The 18,349-nt window shown below is 38.5% G+C and overlaps 1 protein-coding gene across 3 annotated transcripts in view; it reads left to right on the top strand.

The window, feature by feature from the left end:
* Positions 1–980: 980 nt before the first annotated feature.
* Positions 981–18,349, top strand: part of SYBU (syntabulin) — a 116,409-nt gene continuing 99,040 nt past the window's right edge. For all 3 annotated transcript variants that reach the window (XM_077942371.1, XM_015145878.2, XM_015145881.2), the window contains exon 1: positions 981–1,439. In XM_077942371.1, the coding sequence (XP_077798497.1) occupies positions 1,415–1,439 (25 nt within the window). In that variant the 5' untranslated portion in view covers positions 981–1,414. The remainder of the gene's footprint in view (positions 1,440–18,349) is intronic.

Here is an 18,349-nt window from a genome sequence, read left to right as displayed (position 1 = left end):
AGGGAGGCAGGGAAAGGAGAAGGGGTAGGATGAGGACAGGGATGCTACTCTCCAGAAGCATCCTTTCCTTCTGTACAGAAAATTCCCTTCAGGGGTAAAAATTAAGAGTAATCTCAGAGTAAGCAAACAACATCGCGAGAATCTCACCTAGAAGAGTCTTCAGCCAAACTGTGGTAGCGACTCTTTCACCCTTAGCTATGATAGGACGATGCAACTGGTTTCATCATGAAGAGCCTTAGGAAAGCTAGGAGTTCTTGATGAGGCTACCTAGCTGCGACTCTGGCAATTCTGAGGGAAGAAAGCCCCTTTGCAACAGTCTCTTCAGAACTCTTCAGAAAAGCAGGCAGTGGCGTTGATGATTAAGTTTGCATTTGGACTAAGAAATTAGCACACAGTACCCTTTCCAGTCTTGGATTCCCGTCAGCCCTACCTAAAGTCACAACAAATTATATCTCTATTGCACTTGCTATTAAAGAAGTCTAGAGTATTTTTGTTAAACCCAATTGCTGTTATCTCCTGAGAACTAGAAAGTGAACAGCCACGTTTATCCCCAGATCAAAGATCAGGAAACTCAGACAGTGACACACTGTTCAGATGAGGCGCCCAAGGTCACTGGTGAAGTTAGAAAGAGCTTGAAGCTGCAGGTAAGTCTTCGCCCCCCAGTTTTGAGCCGTGCCTCCTTAGCTGTCGCCAGACAGGCAGGCTATGGTAGCGAGAGAAATTTTCCCAGGGAGACTGTCCTAAAGGGCACCTTAGGTTCACGCTGCAGTCAGTGTTCAGGGCTCTTCCTCTCCAGTTTGAGGACAAGGGTACTCCTTAGCAGGGGGGGTGAGTAAAGACCTCGAGGGAGACTGGGGTCCCAGGCCCGCAGCCGCCCCCGGGGATCCGCTCCGGATTGTGCAACGCAAGCCCTCCCAGCCTCCACTGGGGCTCCCTCATCTGTCAGGAGCCCAGAGCCTCTGCAGCGCGCCACCCCCGCTGAGAGCCGCTTCAAGAAACAGATCCTGCAGCATAATCTGCCAGGGCCCTGGCAACAGGAGTCGGTCCTTCAGGCAGCAAGCCCCGGGAGGAGAATCCTGGCGCCCCCGGCGCGCGGCCCTCACCGTGCCCACGCCGCTGCGCCCCAGCCAGCGGTGCTGGCCCTTTGGTCCCCCGCCCTTCTCTCTATTTCCTCCTCAGCCCCAGCAGCCGCCGGGCTGGCTGCAGAGGCCAAGCGGCCGCCGGCACCAGAGCGCAAGGGATTCCGCGGCACCACGTGTCCGAGCCGGGCTAAGGCGGGCGGAGCGGGCCGGGCCCAGCTCCCCGGGCCTGAGCGCAAACCAGCAGCGACGCGGGGTCCCGTCCGCACCGGCACCCGGCCTAGCCGGGGCCCGGTCTCCCGGGCGCACGTAGGTGCCTCCTCTTGGACAGCGCGATGGGGCCCTTCTGGGCGAGAAAGGGTAAGACTGGGGCGCCTATGCGGGCTCTGCTGTCAGTGCCCGCGGACATGGGAGGGTGACTGATGGGCTTGGGTCCAATGAGGGCAGTGATGGGGCGCTCCGGACCCCAGGACCACCCTTTCCAGCGCGGGAGGTATCCAGGGTGCTCGGCGATGCACAGAAGAAGGTCATGGAAAATGGGGAATCAAGGGCACTCTCAGCACATAGAGGCCAAGGGAAGGGCATTCCTGTTTGATTGGTTGTTGAGATGGTCAGGCTGGACTCCTGGTTGCAACAAGCAAGATTGGCCAGGCCAATATATAGGCCGTCGGTTTTGAATCTCCCTTTACTGGTTGTTCTCTGGAGTGGTTTTGGAAATGGTGGCTTTTGATAAGGAAAGTGCATTAAGAATAGGTGTTCTCCAGGAAGATTTCACTGAGCTCTCCAAAGAGGGACACAGTCCCAAGTCCCCAGAGGACACTTTTCAAGTTTCTGCTTCCTGGAGAAACTTTCGTAAAGACTATTCCAGGTGAGAAAGGATGATCAATTTTCCATTAATGTGTTCTCGAAGGGCTGCATTGATGAGCTCAAAACCTCCTCATGGTGGGTGGTATCAACAGGTTTGGATTTAAAATAGAGGTAAATTCTACAGTAAAAGAGACCTGTAAGCTTAATTTAGTATGTGGAAAAAGATTCTGAAAGAATCTTTTTAAATGAAAGAAGCTACTGCCGAAAATCGTTGCTTTTATCTTCCCCAGTGTCCAGCAGGTAGTGCTATCAAGGAAAACAGGAGACTCCACTGCTAGGTTCCTCTTGGGTCCTCTGGCCTTGACCCCAGAGCCTGTGCAGCAGAAGCAAAGGGCAGCTGTGACATCTGGATATCTCTTCTCAGAAAAGGGCCACATTTCAACCCTACAGATCAGAATCTTCAACTTAAAATTTCTGCCAGATCAGATTCTCAGTAGGCACATTTTAGGAATGTTTGCCTTTTCCTCCCCACAGGGTGCCCTTGGGGCAAAAGGAGTCAGGTATTCTTTACACCAAGTTTTCTCCACTTGTACATTTGGGAGAGCAGTAGCACCTGTCTCTGAGAGATGAGCCCAAGTGAAATCATTTTTTTTTTTTATATGCTTCAGATTTTAGAGCAGCAATGTATTATCATAGAGCAGATTTGGGTCACTTAATTTATTTTACAATAGCACTATTTTAATGCAGAATATATTTAAAGTACACTGTTCAATTCATAATCATCTGTACGTATTTAAATAATACTTTATTCACTTGATTTGTATGTAATAGTCTTTACAGTGATCTCATAATTGAAACTAAATAATTGTATGCATTCTTAAATGCTGATGCACTGAACAAAAAACAAAAAATGAGTCCAAAATTTATTTTTACAGATGATCTACTGAGCCTTGCAGAGAGTAAGTGAGTAATTTAGCCAGTGGCACACTTAGAACCAGCTGTCTCCTAATAGTCATTTTTTTTTTTTTTCATATTGTAGTAAGAGTAGGTAGAAGGTAAGTTCAAAAGAGTAATACTGCAAACTAGTGGTTGACAAGGTTTGGAGACAGGATGAGGGTGAGAAGAGTGTGACACTAAAAGGGTAGCATGAAGGAGATCTTTGTGAGGATGGCATAGCTAGGTATCTTGATTTTGTGGTTACACAAGTCTACATATAAGATAAAATATCAGGCCTGGCGCGGTGGCTCACGCCTGTAATCCCAGAACTTTGGGAGGCTGAGAAGGACAGGTTACTTGAGTCCATTAGTTTGAGACCAGCCTGGGCAACATGGTGGGACCCCATCTCCACTAAAAATATAAAATATAAAAAAAGTAGGTGGATATGGCAGTAGGTGCCTGTAGTTCCAGCTACCTAGGAGGATGCGGCAGGAGGATTGCTGGAGCCCAGGGTGCAGGGAGCTGTGATAGCACCACTGCACTCCAGCCTAGGTAACAGAGCAAGACCATGTATCAAAAATAAATTAATTAATTAAAGAAAAGAAAAAAATCATAGAGCTGTAAACAGACATTGCACCAATGTCAATTTCCTGACTTTGATATGATACTGTAGTTATATGATATAACCATTGGGGAAAACTGGGTGAGGGGTGCATAGGATCTCTCTCTACTATCTTTACAACTTCCTGTGAATCTATAAAAATTTCAAAATAAAGAAATTTCCTTTACAGTCATTTTGTAAGTATATCGAATTCCAACATTGGCCATTTTTCTGAATCTGAATGTATACAAAATATTGCATTTTACTATATATGCTATTTTAAGTAGGTAATACAAACTTAAAATACTTGTGGTACAAACTAACACCTGCACATAACTTTATCAATATTTAAAAGACCATACACACCATTAAGATGTAACTAATCATGCTAGAGTATCAAATAGCATCTTGGCAATAGATATTAATTTCAGTTTAGTTAATTTCTGTTTATTTAAAATTTTGGAAAACAAAGAGAAAGTGTTTATTTAAATAGTACTTGTGTGAAAATAACAGCTGGTGTTTTTCTTTTCTTCTCTCTCTCTTTTTTTTTTTTTTTTTTGTCTGTGTAAAAATACTGAGGTTTTGAGTCTACAGTTGGTCTTTTCTCTTCTTCTTAGCAGGATATTTTCTGTGGTTCAGGTGACAGAACCCAGCGATATGACCAGGCAGACATGATAGAGCGGATAGGATAGAAAAAAAAGAACAAAACTGATGTTCATAAAGATCTCTCATTGAGAGAAATTATGAAAGTAAATTAAGTTATTTTAAATATCTGAACAGTCTTTTGTGGATGTTCAGAGCCACCGTCACCAACATTAGGGTGTTTTTTCTTTGGGGTTGGCCACCAATGGCAGAAGTCCCAGAATATCTAAATGTATCCCCAAAGGAAGCAGGGAACTAAAGCTTCCGTGGTCTTGTAGACTGACAGCAGGTGCTGGCAAAGGAAAGAAAGGTTCCTGTGTACATACTTCTGACAAAAGAAATATTCTTTTGCATGGGAGAAGGCAGTATTTCCAGAACTTCAGTTTTTCTAGTATACTTCACAATTTTTATCATCTCTGAATATGAATCATACTACTATTTACTTATTCTTACTTAAATTAACGTATTATTTTTTACTCGGACTTTATCAAAGGAATAATGCCCACCTATGAAATACCATGTTTCATATGTTAGTTATATTTCTCCTAATGTGTACAAATAAATACATATTACAGCTTTACAAAAGACATCCATGAACCACCTAAAATTATCTGTGTACCACCTAACGTATCAGGAAACACTGTACAATGACACAACCTTGGGAGGTGCTCCAGGGCCTGATGATGAGGGAAAGCCTAGCTATATAGGGTAAGCAGAGAAAATATTAAATTAAAAATTTACCTCTAGATTATTTTTCCTATATGGTCTTGTGAATTGTCAAAATATAGTTAGAATTAGTACTTCCAGTGTTAGAACAATCCATTTAATTATTGGGAAGATCCATTTATCCTTATATTGAGAGTAGATGTGAACTCACCAAATTACCTCTACTGTATCTCTACTGTCATCCAACCAAACATTCTCTATAATAATTCCATATGACACTTTGCCAGAAGCCTCATCAGAGTCCATATGCTCTGCCAATTCCAATCCTATCTGTAATAAGAAAAAAAAAATCTAGACTTGGTCCAAGTAATTCTTAGAAGCTGAGGATGATCTCTGTCACTTTTTTCTTTTCTAAGCACCCAGAAACCAACATTTTAGTAACTTGTGCCGAAATATTGTCCAATGTTTCATTTCAGTCTCATCAATCAGGTTTTACTGGCTTTCCCTTCTCTCTGGTTTTTGAAAATCAGAACTATATGCTTGGCTTCTATATTTCTAATAACTTGGAATCTAATGTTCAGGGTTCTTCATAGACATTAACAGTGGTACCATAATTCCATTTGTATGAGATGGAATTGTAAAGCCCAGTTCATAACTTGTTAAATGTCTTAAGAGAAGCTAGTGACATGACTTGACCTGAGCTTTATTCTCTTTTGCCAAGTTTTATTTTTTCCTTTTTAGTTTGGAAATAATTTTTACTTGACTGAGAAGCAAAAGAGTCACTAGACAGTTATGTGTTCTCTTATTCATCAGTATTAAATGAACTGTAACAAGTAGTGAGTTTATACTTTTGCTTCTTACATAAAACATAAAGTGAATATTTTTCTATTTCTTATTATTTTTGTAAGTCATAGTTCAAAATTAGAGTTCAGTCTTCTTGAAACTGTGAACTGAAGATTTACCGTATCAAATGTTCTTGGGATCAGAACCTTAGATTATTCAGTTTTTTGCATTAATAGTAATGGTATTTATTATCATAATATTTAATTCAGCTTTTAAATTAACCAAACATCTTTATTTTATTTGAAAATGGTGGGATGTGAGAGAGATTACAAAATAAGAATATTCTGAATGACCTTCCAAGTAAAGATATGCAAATAGAATACAGAAAGAGAAAGAAGTAAGAAATTATATATTTCTCTGAAAAGAAGGAATTAAATATGAATTTAATCTCAGAAGAGTACATATTTTCTTATTCCCTAAAGAAAACTGTGAACTTTTGATGACCCAACTAAAGACAGTTTCCTGACTTAAAACCCTAAAAATCAATTTAGGTTCAGCTTACTAACTGTGAGAGTTTTCTTCCCAAGGACAGAGCTGACATCTTTTGTAGTATAAATGAAGAATGGGTGGAAGGTAATATTAACCGGTTCTCTTCCTTCTTTCTTGATTTAACCTGTACCTGGAGAAACTCAATTCATAATTTCATCAATTTTGTACCATCAATACACACCAAATTAACTTTAAATGGTATGGAATGATAGTCTAAGTGAGTAGGAGCCATTAAACCTGATGACACTTAAATGCATTCATCACATTGATGTATGTGATGTATGTCTTTTAAAGGGCCATTATGTTTTTCTGTGAGAGAAGGGGTTTGAAAGTGTAAACTTTATATTACCTATAAGAACTTTCTTTAGTATCCATTTGGTTCTTAAAACATATTAAAATGGAAGGTGGCTATAATAAAGTTATTTTTAAATTTTAATCAAAGGTGAACATTTCCTGTAGCTCCCAAGAGTAAGGTTGTCGGGGGTGCTTTGTCCATGGTGCTGAAACGGGCTCTTCCTCAGTGACCTCACTACAGAATTAGGTACAGAAAGAAAAAAAAAATGGCATTTCTTCCAGTTAATGACTTACAGGAATACAAATACTGACTTTAAAAATTATCTATTTTTATAATCAGCATGCAAAGAGAATTTGCAGACATTACTAGTTTGTATATTTGAGTGATGTGCTTGTAGGAGGAATTGACAAATATTTGTTCTTACCCTATTTGAAGTACAGCTTGGAAATTTTTATCAGTTTACTCCTACAATTTCTTTATTCATTAAATTAATAATATTTAATAGTTGTCCATTTCTATTTGTTTTCTAAAAACTCTTCAGTTTGTAATTCTTAGTCCCATAGTATTGCTTTCTCTCTGACTTTTATTACAGTAGATACTTTGGGCATTTTTCATATAATTTTAAATAAGAAAAATTATGTCTCTTCAAATAATGAGCCATTATTTCCATTACCATTTATATGTTTGCAGAATACTTATTATCCACAACAAATTGTCAAGAAATACTTAATGCATATAATTGTGAGGATTATGAAGAATTTTTATACATGGTCTTTGCCCCTGAGAAACCTTAAATATAATAATTACTGCATTTGCATAAAAAATAAAATAATAACAACACAAAGCAGTGTATATTACTAGAATTTAAGATCATTGAGGGACTGGACCTGTTTGATTTTTTTATAGATTTATCTCAAGTATGTAACACAGTTCCTAACTCATAGTGAGTGCACAAAAAGTATTTGTTAAATGCTTTAGAACATTAGTGAATGAATATGTGCAAAAAGAGCTACAATTGGTGGCACCAATCAGATGGTGTTGATTTACAGCTACCCACTTAAGAAGGAGTATGCATTGTCTAATTATAATGTTACAGAAATTGATATACATTTATCTGTTTTCCTCCATGCATTAAATTATGAAAAGCAAAAATAAGTCTAACATGTTTTAGGTGTTTTAAATGTTAGGTATGTTTTAAGTGTTTTACACATGCCCTTCACTTATTGGTCACTACAATTATTACAATTTCCTTATTACAAATGAGGAAAATTAAGAGACTGCCTTAAGTAACCCAGTCAGTAATTAGCAATTCAGAATAAAACTCAGCCTGTCTAATTCTGAGTTTTTAACTATTACTATGCCAAAACTCCAACCTATCCTTGAGCATTTAAGAGCTTTTATAATTTTCGTGCCATCATGTAAATTCTAGCCCTTTAGGAATCTTTCCCTTGATCTCTTTATGGAAGATCTGTTACCTAAGCAACCTTGCTTTTCTAATTAACAGTAAAGAAGTCACTTTTGTCCCTCTTTATAATAGCAAAAGGAAACTTTATTCATGGGAAAAAGCATAAAATCCCAGAACCAGAGCCATCCTTTGGGTTTATGTAGAAAGCAGAGGAAGAAAAATGACAGAGTGGGAAAAGAATAGATAGTCCTCTCTACCCTGTGCCCTAAGTTGGAAAGGTTTTGTAGGGACTCCACAAGTAGAGTGTTCTCCGCTACTTCTTTTTGAAGTGAAATAGCTGTGGCATGAGGTTTATCCAAAGACTTTTGAAACAATGTTCCAGACAGAGGCTTATTTTTCAGTTTCCAACAAGACCAATAACAAACACCCTGAGCGAGATTGATAATGTTTTATACAATAATATTAAACTTATGTACAGATGTTTAATAAGCCCAGTATATAATTTCCTCACAGTATTTCCCAGTCTGATATTTCCTATCTTTATGTCACATTTTTGAAATCAAAACTTTTAAATCCAGCATCTATTATTTAGCTGTCACCACTAATCATCACTGAAGTTTGTCCAGAAAACTTATCAATCATCTTGAATTTAACTCACTTATGATCACTTTTCATAAAGAAGTACAAAAAGAATAGATTTAGTAGCTTTGCTGTGTTAATCACATAAAATTCTTACCATTCTTAAATTTGCATCTGGACATCCAGCTTGAAACTTAGAAATGAAAGTTAACTAAGCCCAATAGTTCTGAAAACATTCCACGTACTGACAATACCTAAACACTTATTTTCCTTGTTGGAAAACACCAAAGACAACCTGATTTTCCTTGCTGAAATAATAATAAAGTTATGCATTAGGTGAAGTGTATTGGTTTATTCTCCCAGTAGTAATAAAGACATGTCTGAAACTGGGTAATTTATAAAGGAAAGAGGTTTAACTGACTCACAGTTCTGCATGGCTGGGGAGGCATCAGGAAACTTATAATCATAGTGGAAGAGGAGACAAACACACCCTTCTTCACATGGTGGCAGTAAGGAGAAGGGCAAAGCAAAAGGGGGGAAAGTTCCTTATAAAACCATCAGATCTTGTGAGAACACACTCACTATCATGAGAACGGTATGGAGGTAACTGCCCCCATGATTAAATTACCTCCTACTCGATAACTCCCATGACATGTTGAGATTATGGGAACTACAATTTAAGATAGGATATGAGCAGTTGACACAGACCCAAACCCTATCATTCTTCCCCGACCCCTCCCGAATCTCATGTCCTCACATTTCAAATCACAATCATGACTTTCCAATAGTCCCCCAAAGTCTTAACTCATTCCAGCATTAACCCAAAAGTCCAAGTCCAAAGTCTCATCTGAAACAAAGCAAGTCCCTTCTGCCTATGAGCCTGCAAAATTAAAAGCAAGATAGTTATTTCCCAGATACAATGGGGGTCCAGGCATTGGACAAATAGACTCATTCCAAATGGGAGAAATTGGCAAAAACAAAGGGGTTACAGGTCCCATCCAAGTTCAAAATCCAATATGGCAGTCATTAAACCTTAAAGTTCCAAAATGCTCTCCTTTGACTTCATGTCTCACATCCAGGTCATGTTGATGCAAGAGGTGAGCTCCCATGACCTTGGGCAGCTCTGCCCCTGTGGCTTTGCATGAGACAGCCCAACTCCTGGCTGCTTTCACAGCCTGGTGTTGTCTTTGGCTTTTCCAGGCACACAGTACAAGCTGTCAGTGGATCTACCATTCTGTGATCTGTAGGACAGTGGCCCTCCTCTCACAGTTCTACTAGGCAGTGCCCGCAACCCCACATTTTCCTTCCACACTGCCCTAACAGAGGTTTTCCATGAATGTTCCACCCCAGCAGCAAACCTCCATACATCCTCTGAAATCTATGTGGAGGTTCCCAAACCTCAGTTCTTGACTTCTGTGCACCCACAGGCTCAACACCATATGGAAACTGCCAAGGTTTGGGGCTTGCACCTTTTGAAGTCATGCCCAGAGCTGTGCCTTGACCCCTTTTAGCCATGGGTAGAACAGCTGGGATGCAGGACACCATGTCCTGAGGCTGAACACAGCAGGGGGGCCCTGGGCCTGGCCCACGAAACCATTTTTTCCTACTAGGTCTCTGGGTCTGTGATAGGAGGGACTGCTGCAAAGATCTCTGACATGCCCTGGAGATATTTTCCCCATTGTCTTGGTGATTAACATTGGGCTCCTTGTTACTTGTGCAAATTTCTGCAGCTGCCTTGAATATCTCCCCAGAAAATGGATTTTTCTTTTCTATTGCATCATCAGGCTGCAAATTTTCCAAACTTTTATGCTCTGCTTCCCCTTGAATGCTTTGCCACTTAGAAATTTCTTCCACCAGATACCCTAAATCGTCACTCTCAAGTTCAAAGTTTCACAGATCTCTAGGGCAGGGACAAAAATCCCACCGGTCTCTTTGCTAAAACACAGGAAGCGTGACCTTTACTCTAGGCCCCAAAAAGTTTCTCATCTCCATCTGAAACCACCTCAGCCTGTACTTAATTGTCTATATCATTATCAGTATTTTGGCCAAAGCCATTCAACAAGTCTCTAGGAAGCTGCAAACTTTCCCACATCTTCCTGTCTTCTGAGCCCTCCAAGTCTCTAGGAAGTTTCAAACTTTCCCACATTTTCCTGTCTTCTTCTGAGTCCTCCAAACTGTTTTAACCTCTGCCTGCTATCAATTTCCAAAGTTACTTTCACATTTTCAGGTATCCTCATAGCAGCACCCCACTCCTGGTACCAATTTACTGTATTAGTCCATTCTCATGCTGCTAATAAAGACACACCTGGCACTAGGTAATTTATAAAGGAAAAAGGTTTAATTGACTCACAGTTTCAGATGGCTTGGGAAACCTCAGGAAACTTACAATCATGGTGGAAGGGGAAGTAAGCATGTCCTTCTTCACATAGCAGCAGTAAGAAGTGCCAAGCAAAAAGGGGAAAAGCCCCTTATGAAACTATCAGATTTCATGAGAACTCACTCAGTATCACAGGAACAGCATAGAAGTAACAGACACCATGATTCAATTACCTCCCACCAGGCCCCTCCCATGACATGTGTGGTTTATGGGAATTACAATTCAAGATGAGATTTGGGTGGGGACACAGCCAAACCATATCATGAAGTGACTGACATATTATTGATATACTTTCCAGTCCTGTATATATCAGTAAATATCTAGAGGCTTGTAAATTAAATGATTGCTTGCTCCAAAATAGTTTTTTCCCAGTTATTGAATTAGGTATACTGTTATCCAACTATTGTATATAAAAAGAAGAAAATAAACTTCATAATTTATAAAGGCCCTAGGAGAAGGGATGAGATATCACATAAAACACCTTAAATTTCTTCTTAAAAATTTGAGATTACATAGCAATCCCTGCTTTACATTCCCTCTGTACAATAAAAAACAATATTAAACATAATTTGAAATTAAATTTTCCCTATACTTTAAAATATATCATGTTAACACATGAATAAATTGCACTGCTAGGTTTTCTTTTTCTCTTTATGTCCTTAACTTTTTCTCATTATTTTTCATCCTATTATACTAAGCTTAATCTATATTTCACTGCCCTAAGTAATTTCTTTCTCCTTTTATACTAACTGCTTTTATGTATTTTACTTAAAATTTTGCACGCCAAGAAGTAAGAGGTGAAAACATTCAGGCACACACTCTTGACTTCCTTAATGGACATTCACAAGAAGTGAAACATTTCTTTTCCTAGTGTCTCTAATATATGTTACAAATGAGATCAGGTAACATTAATGTGACCACAAACTTCCAGTTGCTCAAATTTACACATTCTTCGTGTTGCTTGTTTTACTAGCGCACAAGGGAAATACTATCTTCTGGGACTTTTTTCCCTCCATCAGGATATTTAAGCTGGAAGCTTTGTCAGACTGCATCAGTGTTCCCTGAGTAAGCAGGAATGCAAACTGCAATTTTAGCATTAGCATTCTACTTAGAACAAAGGGAGGTGCCCGGAAGCAGTACACACTAATGCAGAGCTTTCTGGCTTCCCTTTAAAGAGTAGACAGAGCCCTTTGACTCTTGGACTTATTTAAACAAGTCTCCAGTCCTTGACTCCAGAACTGAAGCCTTATATATTTCTTTCTATTTGGCCGAGCCAGTAATTTTTGATCACTTCTTCTTCCCAAGAGGTAAGTTTGCTTGCTGTGGTAAGGGAGGTATATTTGTTTTGCTAAGGGGTTATATTCTTGTCAAAGATTTGTCATAAAAATATTAAGGAAGATGTGGTTAACTAAATCACATTTTGTAATGTTGCTGATATTCCAAATAAGCCTAGTTTTGGAGTTACAAATGATGGGGAGAAAATTTAAGTTTTCAAGAGAGCATTTAAATAGCAAAGAATTTGTATTGTCTGACTTATGATTCCTGCAAAGAAATTGTAAATCATGTATTATAAAATTATTCCTACTTTGTCATTAGTGTAGAAAGCTGTTTTCCTTTTATCAAACTGTACGAAACTAATTTCTGTGGGTTCTTCACTCTGAGTCTCTCTGATCTGATTGACTAGGAGAAAGCTGCTAACTAGAGTAGCATGCCGCCGTTCCTACACTTGGCAGGTTGAGACAGTAGTTGAGCAAAGGAGTTTAAATTAGTTTCTATTTAGAGTTTATTCCAGATTATATAATAATTTTGTACTGCAGGCTTTGCTCTAGAATGTAAGTGAAAATTAATGCTCTTGATCTAGAATCATTTTAAATTGAATTAATTTGAACGTGATATGCTAGTTGTTTTGTGGTTGTACAAATTGAATACATCTGTAGTATATAAGAGTTTATACATGTTCTCCTGGTTGGGAGCTTTCACAGGTTAGGGTTGAAGTGCCATCTCTGCTCTTAAGTAAATGTATTGTATTATTTATTGCTAAACTATCAAGTGTGTACATTTTCAAAAATAGCTACCATGAAGGTAATGGTTTAGTTTACAACTTGGAGACTCTTGCAGGTGAAACTGGATTTAAATACAGCTATTTTTCTTATTGTCTCCAATACTATTTGGCATTAAGTGGGTACCAGTTAAACTCCCACCTCAGCAAAAGACAAAAGATTGTTGTCCAGTGCTCTAAAGGCAGTTTTATCTCTAGCAAGACTTATAATATTTTTTCAGTTCAGAAATCTATCCTGAAATGGTGGTAGTTACTGTTACTGTCAGAGTCATCTCATTCCTAATAACACAGAGAGCTGTCTTACTTGTGCTGTCCTTAATTCCTCACACCTAGCTGATGTCCCAAACCTCACCTTATTTGAGATCACTTAGGTGTAATAGCAAAGCAATTACATAAGAATAATGCCATTATTGTACGGACAAACTAAGAGCAATGTTTTCCAACCTAACCTTAACTGCACATTGGAAGATGTTACAGGAAAGGGGTCCTGATCCAGACTCCAAGGGAGAGTTTTTGGATCTTGCACAGGAAAGAATTCAAGGCGAATTCATAGAGTAAAATGAAAGCCAGTTTATTAGAGAAGTAAAGAAACAAAGGAATGGCTACTCCATAGGCAGAGCAGCAGCATGAGCTACTCATTGGCTATTTTTATGGCTATTTCTTGATTACATGCTAAACAAGGGGTAGATTATTCATGAGTTTTCTGGGAAAGGGGTGTGCAATTCCCAGAACTTAGGGTTCCTCCCCGTTTTTAGACCATATAGGATGACTTCCTTATATTGCCATGGCATTTGTAAACTGTTATGGCCCTGATAGGAGTGTGTTTTAGCATGCTAATGAATTATAATTAGCACATAATGAGCAGTAAGGATGACCAGAGGTCACTTTCATGGCCATCTTGGTTTTGGTGGGTTTAGACCAGTTTCTTTACCACATCCTGTTTAATCAGCAAGGTCTTTGTGACCTGTACTTTGTGCCAACCTCCATCTTGTGACTTAAAATGTCTAACCTCCTGGGAATACAGCCCAGTAGGTCTCAGTTCTATTTTACCCAGCCCCTGTTCAAGATGGAGTTGCTCTAGTTCAAACACCTCTGACAGAATCACATGGTGGGCTTCCTGCATCAGTATTTTTTAAAGGTCTTCTGGTAATTCTAAGATTTATCAAGGTTGAGAATCTCTGCCTTAGAAAGAATTGTCTTTCTTCATGATTTTAAAAGTTATTTGAAACTGCTCTTGCACCCCATCCCCAGACAGCAATATCAGGTAGTACATTATTTATCTACTTATAAGACAAAGTGAGAAGTGGGGTCTCAAGGTTAACCTAACAATCTTGAGTTACGGGATATGACATAAAATTCATAGGGGTGCAAATGTGATGCTTTATCTAAATGCTAATATACTTGAGGTAAACTCTGGAAAAGTAAACTTTAAAAGGGTGTGACTTTTAAAGTTTACTTTTACTTTTTTTTTTAACTTTAAATGTTACTTTTCCTTTTTTTTTCTTTTTCTTTTTTTTTTTTTTTTTTGAGGTGGAGTTTCACTCTTGTTGCCTAGGCTGGAGTACAATGTCGTGATCTTGGCTCACCACAACCTCGGCCTCCTGGGTTCAAGAGATTCTCCTGCCTCAGCCTCCCAAATACCTGGGATTACAGGCATGCACCACCATGCCCAGATAATTTTGTATTTTTAGTAGAGACTAGGTTTTTCCATGTTGGTCAGGGTGGTCTCGAACTCCTGACCTCAGGTAATCCACCCACCTCGGCCTGCCAAAGTGCTCAGATTACAGGCGTAAGCCACTGCTCCTGGACTTACTTTCCCATATCTAAATGTAATAAAGTTGTGCTTGAGTTATTCAGCAATGTTTATCACACTTCCGTCTCTGAGACCCATCTTAGTTTGAAGTTTGGAAAACACCTACTCCAGCCAGTTTGCTCAGGTAGAAAAAGTGGCTAAAATACTGCATTTATAGGGTGCTGAAAGAATTGAAGATATAATGCATGATAAAATCTAGCATAGTACCTGACATACAGAAGGTATTTAATATGTTAGTTTTCAGCTTCCTCCCTCGGCTTATTAATTTTAACATTAAAGTGTCTCAGGATAACCTTAAGGCAATGAGTAGAGAAAAACTATTATTTCCCATATATTATGATGGTTCATCTGTTGTTTCTTAAAAAGGATTAATTCAAAGCTTTGCCTGGAACATGAGGTATATTTTTTGCAATTTACTTCAAATAATTATAGAAATTCAAAGTCATTTAAAAATCATGCAGAAAGTGTAAAGTTTATTAATTTGTCTAAATGTTAAAGAAAAAGAAATAACTAAAATATGTCCTTATTTTGGTCATTGGTAAATATACTGCAGAATGCATTTCAAATTATTTGAGTGTGTTCATATTTTTTTAATTGAAAAGGTACCACAGGTTAACTTGTATGTATTACTTTTAAAGTACCTTAATTTTTTTTAGTTTTGTAAATGACTATTGTCACTTATTGGCACAAGTTCTTTAAAAGCCTCTCACAAATCTTAATACACGTGCATAACCCTCGCTTCTATCCAATAGACCAACTACAGATTTCTAAGTCTTTTTTTCCTGTATCTTCCTTAACACACACACACACACACACACACACACACACACACACACACACACACACACACCCTGAAAGCCAGAGAGAGAAAAAAGAGAAATGGAGATTCAGAGACAGAGAGACAAAGAGCGAGCGAGAGATTTTTCCCACAACATATATTCCAAGATCTTAGTCAACGTAAGTGATCACGACTGACTACTGTGAAAGTAATCCAATAAATACCAAAGTATTTTAACAAGTAACAACTAACAAAGTGACATGTTCTTCATTATGCAGAAAATACCATTCCCTTTTGGGTGCCATGTCCATAGCTCAATTTATGAAGAAAATATTTAAGCCGTTTTTAATCATACAGCTTCTGGACATTAGACTATGAATCCAATCCAGAAATTTCTAATACTTTTTCTATTCCAGTTGAATTCTCAATAATTTATATTTGTATACAAAAATCCTGATGCTATACTGTGAAATTGGAGTTAAGCAACTGCTATTTATAATGAAAACCTGGATTCCAAGTTGCTAGACTACAGTTAATTAAATGCACAGCAGCCTTAAAATGACTTACATTTGCTATATTCTTTCCAATAATGATAACCAACTACACGATAACTTAATTTAATAATGACAGTAAGTATTTTCCTGAGATAAGAATGCTTTTGATTTTTGCACATTGATTTTGTATCCTGAGACTTTGCTGAAGTTGCTTATCAGTTTAAGGAGATTTTGGGCTGAGATGATGGGGTTTTCTAAATATACAATCATGTCAACTGCAAACAGAGACAATTTGACTTCCTCTCTTCCTAGTTGAATACACTTTATTTCTTTCTCTCGCCTGATTGCCCTGGCCAAAATGTCCAACACTATGCTGAATAGGAGTGGTGAGAGAGGGCATCCTTGTGTTGTGCTGGTTTTCAAATGGAATGCTTCCAGCTTTTCCACATTCAGTATGATATTGGCTGCGGGTTTGTCATAAATAGCTCTTATTATTTTGAGATATGTTCCATCAATACCTAGTTTGTTGTGAGTTTTTAGCATGAAGGGGTGTTGAATTTTATTGAAGGCCTTTTCTGCATCTGTTGAGATAATCACGTGGTTTTTGTCATGGGCTCTGTTTATGTGGTGGATTACGTTTATTGATTTGCATATGTTAAACCAGCCTTGCATCCCAGGGATGAAACTGACTTGATCATGGTGGATAAGCTTTTCGATGTGCTGCTGGATTCGGTTTGACAGTATTTTATTAAGGATTTTTGCATTGATGTTCATCAGGGATATTGGCCCGAAATTTTCTTTTTTGGTTGTGTCTCTGCCAGGTTTTGGTATCAGGATGATGCTGGCCTCATAAAATGAGGTTGGGAGGAGCCCCTCTTTTTCTGTTGTTTGGAATAATTTCAGAAGGAATGGTACCAGCTCCTCTTTGTACCTCTGGTAGAATTCAGCTGTGAATGCTTCTGGTCCTGGGCTTTTTTGTTGTTAGTTTTAGGCTATTAATTAGTGCTTCAATTTCAGAACTTGCTATTGGTCTATTCAGGGATTCGAATTCTTTCTGGTTTAGTCTTGGGAGGGTGTATGTGTCCAGGAATTTATCCATTTCTTCTAGATTTTCTAGTTTATTTGCGTAGAGGTGTTTATAGTATTCTCTGATGGCGGTCTGTAGTTCTGTGGGATCAGTGGTGATCCCCCTTTATCATTTTTATTGTGTCTATTTGATTTCTCTCTTTTCTTCTTTATTAGACTGGCAGAGGTCTACCTATTTTGTTAACCTTTTCAAAACACCAGCTCCTGAATTCATTGATTTTTTTGAAGGGTTTTTCTTGTCTCTATCTACTTCAGTTCTGCTCTGATCTTAGTTATTTCTTGCCTTCTGCTAGCTTTTGAATGTGTTTGGTCTTGCTTCTCTGGTTCTTTTCATTGTGATGTTAGGGTGTCAATTTTAGATCTGTCCTGCTTTCTCCTGTGGGCATTTAGTGCTATAAATTTCCCTCTACACACTGTTTTAGCTATGCCCCAGAGATTCTGATACATTGTGTCTTTGTTCTCATTGGTTTCAAAGAACTTATTTATTTCTGCCTTAATTTCGTTACCCAGTAGTCATCCAGGAGCAGGTTGTTCAGTTTTCATGTTTTCATGTAGTTGTGCAGTTTTTAGTGAGTTTCCTAATCCTGAGATCTAATTTGATTGCACTGTGGTCTGAGAGACTGTTATGATTTTCATTATTTTGCATTTGCTGAGGAGTGTTTTACTTCCAATTACATGGTCAATTTTAGAATAAGTGTGATGTGGTGCTGAGAAGAATGTATATTCTGTTGATTTGGGGTGGAGAGTTCTGTAGATGTCTATTATGTCTGCTTGGTCCAGAGCTGAGTTCAAGTCCTGAATATCCTTGTTAATTTTCCGCCTCGTTGATCTGTATAATATTGACAGTGGAGTGTTTAAAAGTCTCCCACTATTATTGTGTGGGAGTCTAAGTCTCTTTGTAGGTCTCTAAGAACTCGCTTTATTTTGCTCATTAGTTGATGCAGTTTCTTCATAGTGTTGATGGTCTTTACAATTTGGTATGTTTTTGTAGTGACTGGTACCGGTTTTTCCTTTCCATATTTAGTGCTTCCTTCAGGAGTTCTTGTAAGGCAGGCCTGGTGGTGACAAGAATGTCAGCATTTGCTTGTCTGTAAAGGCTTTTATTTATCCTTTGCTTATGAAGCTTAGTTTGGCTGGATATGAAATTATGAGTTGAAAAATCTTTTCTTTAAGAATGTTGAATATTGACCCCCACTCTCTTCTGGCTTGTAGGGTTTCTGCAGGGAGATCCACTGTTAGTCTGATGGGTTTCCCTTTGTAAGTAACCTGACATTTCTCTCTGGCTGCCCTTAACATTTTTTTTTTTCATTTCAACCTTGGTGAATCTGATGATTATGTGTCTTGGGGTTGCCCTTCTTGAGGAGTATCTTTGTGGTGTTCTCTGTATTTCTTGAATTTGA

This window comes from Macaca mulatta, chromosome 8 (assembly GCF_049350105.2).
Source record: "Macaca mulatta isolate MMU2019108-1 chromosome 8, T2T-MMU8v2.0, whole genome shotgun sequence".
In the NCBI taxonomy this organism is placed as follows: Eukaryota; Metazoa; Chordata; class Mammalia; order Primates; family Cercopithecidae; genus Macaca; species Macaca mulatta.
This window is presented reverse-complemented; position numbering and strand designations above follow the sequence as displayed.